The 11,415-nt window shown below is 41.2% G+C and overlaps 1 protein-coding gene across 1 annotated transcript in view; it reads right to left on the bottom strand.

Annotated features, from left to right (window-relative positions):
• Positions 1-11,415, bottom strand: part of SLC2A8 (solute carrier family 2 member 8) — a 62,155-nt gene that overhangs the window by 5,163 nt on the left and 45,577 nt on the right. Inside the window, 8 exon segments of the mRNA XM_065572731.1 lie at positions 82-116; positions 119-208; positions 211-225; positions 948-1,121; positions 2,194-2,302; positions 3,930-4,076; positions 6,932-7,143; positions 9,704-9,803. Of these exon segments, the coding sequence (XP_065428803.1) occupies positions 82-116; positions 119-208; positions 211-225; positions 948-1,121; positions 2,194-2,302; positions 3,930-4,076; positions 6,932-7,143; positions 9,704-9,803 (882 nt within the window).

Genomic DNA, 11,415 nt, shown 5'->3' with positions numbered 1-11,415 from the left:
ATTTGCCAACAGTATTGTTTATCAACTTTCACCATGAATCAGAAGGGGTAAGGCTCATAATTAGGGTTACACGGTGCTTACTGTAAGATCATGAAATTCCTTGGTTATTAAAAAGCCATCAACCAGTTTGTTAAGACACAGGCACCGCTGGAAATCCCTCTAGCTTTAAGTGGGAATATTTCAGACATCACCAGCCAAGGAATGGGACCCAACCAAGGGCAAAACCTGAAATTGAAAATAAAGGTGAAAAGTAAACTTGTTTTGCATTTAAAGAAGCAAGTGGTGAATGATGCCAAAGCCTGTTCTGTGATAAGTGTTAATTCTACCCCAACTCTAACTACTGTCCTGTCAGACTGCTGTAGAGGGAACATTTCACTTAGAAAGCAGTACTGAAGTGCATACTCCAAAACTGGTATATACTTGTTGCAACACTACCCAAAAATTATTAACCCCACCATCTGATAACACGCTTCGATAAATGAGAGGGGTTTTTTTGTTACCTCTCTCTGAAGTGGAGGTTTCTTCAAAACTAAATCTACATTTTTAACTTCAGTTGCCCTGCACTAACCTAAAAGTTACCTCACTTTGACTGGTGCAGGAAGAAAAAATGCTTCTGGTTACTGGTTGTGAACACAGTTTAAAATAGATATATAGATCGATCGATCTAAGAATGTGGTCCAGGCTGATTAATCCATATCCTACACCCTTTCAGGAGTCCCTGCTGAGTGTAGTACAGACTGCAGGAGCAGAACCTTACAGCTTGATCCCCAAAAAGTGTTATGCTTTCACAACTCTTAGCTGAGTCAACAGAGGTCACAGGTGATCAGTACTATTTTAAGGCCATACTCAAGAACTTCTGAGGTACACAGTACTCCTGTCTCAAGTGCTTTTATAGTTGCGGACAATTTTTTTTGCATAGCCCAGGACTACAATGGCAGACCACTCACCAGTGATGAACAGCCCCAAGCTCACTACAGCCAACCATGCTAGGTTGTTTTCTGCTCCTACAGATGTTGAATTTAGTGTAGTCAATAAGTCAGGTTGTGATGAATTCTGAGGGTTTGGAAGGATCACTTTACAGTACAGCCCAAATGCTGCAGTGCTGATAGCCATAATGACCCCTGCAAAAGTGAAGAAGAACCAACTGCAGATTTATTGCCACTTTGAAAAGATTTGTATCCGAGAGACCAGAATTGGTAAATTAAATACAAAAAACCCCCCAAGCCTCTTATGGAAGTTCCTCACATCTGTGCTTTGCCCACAATGATTGTATAAGAATAGCATCCTTAGAAACTACCTCTGGAACTATTTGGTACAGGATGACTCAAGTGAGAGATCACCAAAAATAAATAAAATAGAATAGTATCTAGAATTACAATAACCTCAGCAATCACTGAATATACATACAATTACAGGATTCAAATATACTGTATACATATATGCATGTTAGAGTAAATTAATCCTGCTTGATATAATTAATACTACCAAACCTACTTGTGAAATAGGTACAAGTAAACAAGAAGTGTTCACTAGTTTCAGAAGACAATGGTACTTAAAGAAAGAAAGAACTCTCCAGTGCAATGTATAAGTTGTGATCAACTTTTCTTCTAAATCACCAGACTAAGTTTACAGAAGTGAAGTTTAAAATAAACCACTTCATTGCATAATTACAAACCTTCATGCAGCAGGCAAGCTAGGATATTTTTGGTATTACAAACAATATTGTTCTTAAAGGAGGACATTTACCAACAGAAACTATCTTTAAGCTTTTGCATATCTGACCCAAGTTTGGAATGTTAAAATGCAGGCAAGTTTTTGCAGGATGAAAGACACTTTTGTCATTGTCCCAGCCTTTAAATAAAAGGCCTCACAAAGAGTTTAGAAACTCATTGTACTGCTTCTGGAGTTTACATTCTCAGTTATTAATTGGCAACATGGAAGCAGGATTCCTACAATGTAGGATACACAGTGGCAACATAAGGGCACAAAGCAGAGACAAAAAGATGCAGGACACTGGAGAAGTCTGGACCTAGGTCTTTAACTCCTTCAGTCACATTCTCCAAAGAGACAGATTCTTAAGTATGGTTGGAAAAGACAAAATAGTGTCTAGATGTTCCCTCATCCATTCACGTTGATTCAAACCAGCCATCTCATATGTATTTTATATTTTAAGATATAGATTTTTTTTTTTACCTGAAATAGAAAGCAGTACTTTTCGCCCAGTTTTATCTATAATAAGTGCAGCCACAGCTGTGAAAAACACTTGTATGGAACCCACAACAACAGAGGCCATTCTGCTGTCCTGAAAGTAAGAGAAAAAAGAAATCTGTAGTAACAATGTCATGGTGTTCAGTAAGTGATTAGGATTTTCCAGTAATGCTACAGGTAGAAAAGAAATAGCATATTTTGTATTGCTATTTTGTATGCCAATGCAGTATTGATCTCTTGCGTCTCATCTCTGTATTAACTAATATACTGTGCTTCTGCACAATACCTTTCATATGAGGATCTCAAAATGCTTTTTCAAGCATTAAGCCTCACCAGGTAAGTTACTCCTGGGGGGGATTCTGCACCACAAAATTAAAAAAATTCTACAATTCTCTTTTACAGTTAAAATACAGCTTGCAGAGCCCACACAACCCCTCACCCCCATTCTCTGCCTACCAGACTGATGGGGGGGGGGGAGGGGGGGAAGAGAGCTCACGGGCTTCCTCCCCTGTGGAGGGGTGGTGGGGTTAAGGGCTTCTTCTCCCAGCAGGGATGGGAGTCTTGGGGTTTCAACCCCATGGGGTGCGCCCGCCAGAGCTCGGTGCTTCATCTGAAGCCCAGAGGCCCCCCCTCCCCTACAGGGCAGAAGCCCTTAGCCCCACCACTCCGCCGTGGGGTTGAAGCCCCAAGCACTGGCAGGCAGACCCCAGCTCTTGAACGTCTGAAGATCATCATGTGCGCCTCAGAGGGTCAGTAAGTTTGGCCATCACTACTTCGTAGATCATCCTGCTACCATAAGGTTCTGAATGGCCATACTGTGCGGATGAGAATGTTCCTAGGTAGCCATGGATTATAACATTATGGCTCCATTACATGACTTTGGTAAAGTCAGAAGCAACTAACAGGAATGTCAAGGATAGAACCCCCAGATGTCCAACTCACAACCACTGCTCTTATTAATATACATGAAGGCTCAATTTTATTCATTTCATTCAGAAAACTAACACAAGATTGTTATTAGCAGCTGATTCTCTCACAAGCCTCTGTCACTGCTATACCTGTGGAATGACCTGGAGATTATGCAAGAAACACAAGGGAAATTGAGGCAGTAGAGGATGAAGGCAGGAAAGGGGAAAAAGAAAAAAAAAAAACAAATATTTTTAAATAGTTTGATTCTAACATGCAGAGCATATCTTGGTCAGTTAAACTGAAAACTGACACCAGACAGAAGCACTTCGCATGATGCATTAACTTAAAAATAGCATTTAATTATGACTAGTAAAATGTCCTGATCTTTCTGTAGAGATCCACTCCAGCAATTATTCCTCTCCCTTGCTGTACTTTAGCTTTCACCTGACACAGCAATTTTACTTCCTCTGAAGCACACAATAGTAACCATGGTGAGAGAGATTCTGCGTGGACCTATGACCAAGTGGGCTTTGGCACCTTATACTACATTTCCTGGAAATGGAGGCAAAGTTGCTGACCAGCAGTCTAATATATATTATTTTCCTTGAAGAAACTTAATAAAACTAACCAACAAGGACAGTCAGATGCCTGCATACAAACAAAACCACAGAGACTTAACATTTTTCCATCACTCCAACAGATTCACCAAATTCATATATGGTTTCTGTTTGGTACTCTGTACTCAAGTGTAACATCTGGCTAAACTGCATTTATCTATTATATTTTAGAAAGATGAAGTGAACAATTTTTACCTTAAAATTAGCTTCTTCAAAGATAGTTTCTGCATAAAACATAATTGCATTAATCCCTGTTACTTGCTGGAAGAACATCAGTGCCACACCAATAAGAAATGGCTTGTAGATAGATGGATTCTTAAATTCAGCAACACTTAGTCTGTGCTATAAAGAAGACATAGGCAAAGGTTCAGTGACAATTATTTGATTTGCATAACTGAATGAAGAAGTGCTACCACCGAGATTCAGATCTATCATAAGACCATATTGTGATGCTGCATATAGGAAAGGTGGCCATTTATATTACTGTTAACACTGTTATACAATTTCCATAAATCTTGTACAAAGAATGTCATGTAAGGTAGCAAATAACTTTTCCATTGATAAGTATGATTATCCTGTTTATAAGCATGGATCATCTTTGTATCTGAAGTTATGACTATTGGCTACGTGTTGTAGTCTGCTAAATAACTGCCTAGCCCTGATGTAAATCTGTGTGCTGAGGGCCCATCAGGGACACTCCATTCTCCCAATGGGCCATTGAAGAAACTCATCCTGTCCAGATAGCATTTTTGAGGATGCCTCAGATAGCAAGGAGCTAATGGCCACCCCCTGTGATGCAGCAAAACATGTAGGAGCTTGTGATACGCTTATGTGACCCTGGACTCCATCTTGGGACAGTAGCTTTCACATACAGGGGCTGTGGACTTTGTTTGATATAGTAAATTTCCATGTACATGAAGGAGAATATAAAGACACCTCCATTTTGCTTCTTTCCTGCTCTAATTCTCTGAACTATAGATTTACAACAAAAAGAAAAACATCTTGAACTATGGACTGAGGACCTTCCAATCTTTTAGAAGTCACCAGAGAGACTTTACAAGACAGCAGTCTGTTCCATCACTGCTACAAACCTGATATAAGGACTTTGCAACCATTAGTATGTAAATAACCTATTAACCATTTATAACTCTTCTTTTCTTAATAAATCTTTAGTTGCTAAGGATTGGCTGACAGTGTGATATTTGGGGAAGATCTGAAATTCATATTGACCTGGGGATGTGTGTCTCTGATCCTTTGGGGTTAGAAAGAACCTCAAATAAGGTGAAACGGGTTTTCAATAACCTCTTGCTATATTAGACTTGGTTGTCTGGATTGGAGCCAGGAGCTAGAATGCCTAAAGGGTACGGTGTTTGGCTTCTGGCTAGCCAGTCTGGTACTGCAGAAGCTCTTTTGTTACCGGTTTGGTGAATCTAATTAGAGTGTAAACCACCAGCTTTGGTGATTGCAAGAAATAGGGCAGTCAGCCCCGAGCAGGACATTGTCAGTGTGGTCTATCCCAGGCACTTGGTCACACACAAACAGAGCAAGTCCCCCATTTAAGTAATCTATTAAACTGGTATAATGAATGTGATTGTTATGTTTGGAACAACTTGAGAACTCGCAGTACTTAAATAATGCTGATTTCTTCTACCCTTAGTTCCCATTACTATAACTGAACCATAGTATTTGGACATCTGAGGGAGCAACATTTGAAGCCACAGCAGGGAATTTAGAAAAACCAGGCATCAATTTCCTTTGAAGTCTCTGCCTTCCCCTCCTACTGCCCCATCATCCAGCCCTCACAAGATACCCAAATCCACAAACCCCTTTGTAAAACATGAGAGATTTATTGGTATTCACTTTCTACAAATATCTGAGTCCAAACTATAAAAAGACCTGTTTAGTAGTTTGGTCAATATGGTCTCTACAACAAATTGAGGGGGCTAATCTGTGCTCTTATTTATGAGACAAAGTGGGCAAGATCTTTTATTGTACCAACTTCTGTTGGTGAGGTAGACAAACTTTGGAGCTATGCAGAGCTCTTTAAGATCTGGGAAAGGTACTCAGTGTTACTAAATATAAGATCAAACAAATAGTACATATTTAAGGGATCATTCCAGGTGAAATAGGACAAAAAAAAGGGGGGGGGTGAGTGGGTTACTGATTGTTTAATTAGCTATAAATCCAGTAAAAACAATGAGGAGTCCTTGTGGCACCTTAGAGACTAACAAATTAATTTGGGCATAAGCTTTTGTGGGCTAGAACCCACTTCATCAGATGCATGGAGTGGAAAATACAGGAGCAGGTATAAATACATGAGAGGATGGGGGTTGTCTTACCAAGTGTGAGGTCAGTCTAACAAGATAAAAATCAATTAACAGCACTCCGTGCATCTGATGAAGTGGGTTCTAGCCCACGAAAGCTTATGCCCAAATAAATTCGTTAGTCTCTAAGGCGCCACAAGGACTCCTCATTGTTTTTGCTGATACAGACTAACATGGCTACTACTCTGAAATCTATAAATCCAGTGTCTTTACTAAGTATCTAGCAAGGTTATGAATTCAAACTCCCAGGCTCATCTTTTTTAAAGTGTTGTGCAGGTTGCTTTTCAGAATGAGGACTGACAAGTCAGGTATAGAGTGATCACTTTGTGTGTGTGTGGGGGGGGGGGGGGGGGGGGGGAGGGCGGCGCGGCAAAAACAAAAAAGTTCACCAACCTCTTGTTTATGTCAGCATTAAGAGAGAAGATTTTGGGCCAATACTTCTACTATTTCCATTTCCTCCTAGTTTTTCATATTGTTCAGCTATTTAATCACCCAATGCAAATGAGGAGCTGAAAGGATTTAGGTACCTGCTACAAATTATTAAAAATGGGATTTGAGGCCCGATCCTCCACTCCACATGCATCTGTAATACCCACGGACTTCAGTGGGAGCTTTGGATCCTAAGAATGTGCAAACCAGGCCACACAGGTATAGATGCACAGTGTTCTAGTCTCATTTCCTATACCGTAATTCGGCAGCCGGAGGGAGAAGGGAAGAAGTCACACTTAAGATAACAATCAAGTCCTGAAACAATTATTTCACTATTATCTCTGACCATATACACAAAGTATGTAATAACCATATTCAACCACGTTTCTTCTTTACTGAATAAAAAAAGCTTTTAGTGTAACCCAGAACAAAAATCTTCATCACCTGCTCCTCCGCACTAGTTTCAATCTGCCTGCATTCCCATTCATGGTCCACCTCTGATCCCCGTAGAAACTGTAAAGCAGCCATAGCTTCAGTGCGTTTTTTCTGGTTCAGCAGGAACCTAGGTGTTTCAGGCATGAAGGACATGAACACGAGCATTATGCAGGGTGGGAAAGAACATAGCACAGCCAGCCAGCGCCATCTGAGTGCCATTCCTGAGGCAGGAAGGGGAAGGAACATAAATGAAGAGAATCAGCTGACATTTGTCCGCATTATAGTGAGCTGTACTAGCTCTGCTGATAAAGCAATTTGTGTACAATTTCCCCTTCCTCAAAGTGGTTCCCTGAGTATGTGTTGATTCTCCTCCTGAAGTCTGGAGAAGTTTCACTAGCCCTGCATCCCACATAGCCAGCATGGATTTATCCAAAAAAAAAAAAAAAAAAATCATTCCAAACCAACCTAATTTCCTTCTTTGATGGGGTTACTGGCCAAGTGGATGGGAGAAAGCAGATGATGTGATACATCTCAATTTTAGTCAGGCTTTTGACACAGCCCTACACAACATTCTCCTAAGCAAACTAGGGAAATGTGGTCTAGATGGAATTACTAGAAGATGAATGCAAAACTGGTTGAAAGACCGTACTCAAAGAACAATACCAATGGTTCACTGTCAAACTGGGAGGACGTATCTAGTGGGGTTCCACAGGCATCAGTTGTGGCTCCACTACTATGCAATATTTTCATTAATGACTTGGATAATGGAGTGGAAAGTATGCTTACAAAATTTGCAGATGACATCAAGCTAGGAGGAGTTGCAAGCACTTTGGAGGCCAAGAAATGTGCAGCCCTCAGTGGTGAAAGAACAGGTTAAGGATAAAAAGCTGGCTAGATTGTCAGGCTCAATGGGTAGTTCTCAACGGCTCGCTCTCTAGTTGGCAGCTGGTATCAAGCGGAGTGTCCCGGGGTCGGTTATGGGGTTGGTTTTGTTCAACATCTTCATTAATGATCTGGATGATGGGATGGATTGCACCCTCAGAAGTTCACAGATGACACCAAGCTGAGAGAGAGCTGGAGGAGAGGTAGATACACTGGAGGGTAGGGATAGGGTCCAGAGTGACCTAGACAAATTGGAGGATTGGGCCAAAAGAAATCTGATGAGGTTCATCAAAGACAAGTGCAGAGTCCTGCACTTAGGACGGAAGAATTCCATGCACCGCTACAGGCTGGGGACCAACTGGCTAAGCAGCAGTTCTGCAGAAAAGGACCTGGGGATTACAGTGGATGAGACGCTGGATACGAGTCAGCAGTGTACCCTTGTTGCCAAGGAGGCTAACAGCATATTGGTCTGCATTAGTAGGAGCATTGCCAGCAGATCGAGGGCAGTGATTATTCCCCTCTATTCGGTACTGGTGAGGCCACACCTGGAGTGTTGCATCCAGGTTTGGGCCCACCACTACAGAAAGGATGTGGACAAATTGGAGAGAGTCCAGCAGAGGGCAACAAAAATGATTGGGGGCTGGGGCATATGACTTATGAGGAGAGGCTGAGGGAACTGGGGTTATTTAGTCTGCAGAAGAGAAGCGTGAGGGGGGATTTGATAGCAGCCTTCAACTACCTGAAGGGGGTTTCCAAAGAGGATGCAGCTCGGCTCTTCTCAGTGGTGGCAGATGACAGAACAAGGAGCAATGGTCTCAAGTTGCAGTGGGGGAGGTCTAGGTTGGATTTTAGGAAACACTATTTCACCAGGAGTGGGGTGGTGAAGCACTGGAATGGGTTACCTAAGGAGATGGTGGAATATCCATCCTTATAGGTTTTTAAGGCCCAGCTTGACAAAGCCCTGGCTGGGATAATTTAGTTGGTGTTGGTCCTGCTTTGAGCAGGGGGTTGGACTAGATGACCTCCTGAGGTTTCTTCCAACCATAATCATCTATGGTTCTGTGATTAGAATTCAAAAGAACTTTGACAAATTGGAATATTGGTGTGAATTCAGCAAGATGAAATTCAATAAAGACAAGTGCAAGTACTTCACTTATGAAGGACAAATCAAATGCACAACTATCAAATGGGGAATAACTGGTGAGGCAGTAATACCGCTGAAAGGATCTGGACAACATTATACATCACATATTGAATGCGAGTCAACAATGTGATGCAAAGAGGATCATATTCTGGGATGTATTAACAGGAATGTTTTATGCAAGACCTGGGAGGTAGTTGTCCCAATCTACTTGGCACTGGTGAGGCCTCAGCTGGAGTACTATGTCCAATTCTGGGCACCGCACTTAAGAAAAGAAGTGGACAAACTGGACAGAACCTAGAGGACAGCAATCAAAATAATAAAAAGGTTTAGAAAAACCTGACCTATGAGGAAAGGTTAAAAACAAAAGCACACTAGGCACATTTAGTCTTGAGAAAAAACAACTGGTGGGACCTCATCACAGTCTTCCAATATGTCAAAGGCTATTAGAAAGAGGACGGTTCTCCACGTACACTGAAGACAGAAGTAGTAACGTGCTTAATCTGGAGCAAAGGATATTTAGGTTAGCTATTACATAAAATTCTCTAATTTTAAGTGTAGTTAAGCTCTGGAACAGTCTTCCAAGGGAGGTTGTGGTATCCTCCATTGGAGGTTTTTAAGAACAGGTTGGACAAACACCTGTCAGGGATGGTGTAGGTTTACTTGGTCCTGCTACAGCACAGGGGGCTGGATTTGATGCCCACTCAAGAGTCCCTTCCAGCCCAACATTTCTAGGATTGTATAACTAAGTGCAATACCTGCAACGTAAGCTCCCAGTATACCAGTCACCACCATCAGCTGAACACATGAGCCAAGTGTTCCTCGAATTTTTGAGTGGGATATTTCAGAAATATACACCTAAAAATGCATAATTAGAAAATATTAACAAAAAAGTTTTTAAAAAGTAAGAACAGCTGATATTGAAAAGAACTTGTTAAAATACAGCCACATTGTCCCAACATGAATCTTAAGCAGCTACACTGGAACGACTAGAACCAGCAGTGTCACTTTTGGGACTTTACATTGGTAGCATGAAAGGCTCTGCCAAAAATACCAACAAACGTGCCAAAAATTATCAAAATGCCACCACTTGCATAGAAGACAATAAGTTAGCATCCCAGACATGGATGCTGAATGTGAACTACAAAATAAGTCCACAGTTCTGGTAACAGATACACAGAGGTGAGCCCCAGACAACTCCACTGACTTGAATGGGGCTCTGTGCATGAGGGATTCAGCTGCACACAACCCTTAAGAACATAAGAACAGCCATACTGGGTCAGACCAAAGGTCCATCAAGCCCAGTATCCTGTTCTCCGACAGTGGCCAATGGCAGGTGCCCCAAAGGGAATGAACAGACAGGTTATCATCAAGTGATCCATGTCCTGTCACCCAATCCCAGCTTCTGGCAAACAGACGTTAGGGACACCATTTCTGCCCATCCTGGCTAATAGATTCATGGAAGATAGCCACTGATGGACCTATCTAACTCCCTTTTGAACCCTGTTATAGTATTGGCCTTCACAACACCCTCTGGCAAGGAGTTCCAGAGGTTGACAGTGCGTTGCGTGAAAAAATACTTTCTTGTGTTTGTTTTAAACCTGCTACCTATTAATTTCATTTGGTGGCCCCTTGTTCTTGTATTATGAAAAGAACCCTTTGTAGGTCATGGCTTAAGACTTTAGCATCTTAATTCAACATAAAAAACTCCATACTTCCTACCCTGTTTCAGATAATGGAAATCTGATTTTGCCAGCTCCTGCCTCCCCATACACTATACTGGCAGTGTCACACTATCATAAAACCCCCACTTTTAAAGTCACTTGAGCCCTATAAGCGATTATGGAGGTGTCCACCATGGCTCCATAGTTATGACAGAGTTAGGTTTTGCATTTAAAGCAGGGATTCATCTTTTGTTACATGTGAAGAATATATTGGCTCCGTCCCAAATCAGTGTCCTTACTCTTTGGGCAGAGAATGAGTTTTAAGAATTTAAAAGTAAAATCTGTTCAAGTTATGTCAAACAAGTTCATTTTAAGATAGTCCCATAAGAAACTTCACATTGGGTCAGGGTTCACAATTTCCTGGGAAAAACTAGTTTAGGACAGGGTGCTGGTAAATAGAGATTTAAACCAGAAAAAATAATTGCATCAGTGTCCAGCAAGCATAGAACAAAGCTTGAAAAGATTTGGATACATCCATTCAAAACTGAGGAATAGGCTCAGTCTATACACTACATCAAAGTTTGTCTTCTGCTACAAATGCTGTATGGCCAAATTGATCTGGAATGGTAGTGTGCAATTCTGCAGGCTTCTGATTGCTTAATGCTTCAAGCCTACACCTCTCCATTCTCATTTTTCATCAAATCAAAATGTTTGATTTTTGTTTATGTAATATTGAGAACTGAAATAGGAGAAATGACATTTATAACTTCCTTGAGAAAAATACCAAACCAAAATATATAAACATA

The sequence above is a fragment of the Chrysemys picta genome, chromosome 18 (assembly GCF_011386835.1).
Source record: "Chrysemys picta bellii isolate R12L10 chromosome 18, ASM1138683v2, whole genome shotgun sequence".
Lineage (NCBI taxonomy): Eukaryota > Metazoa > Chordata > Testudines > Emydidae > Chrysemys > Chrysemys picta.
Note: the sequence above shows the minus strand (reverse complement) of the source record. Positions and strands in the feature narration are given on the sequence as shown.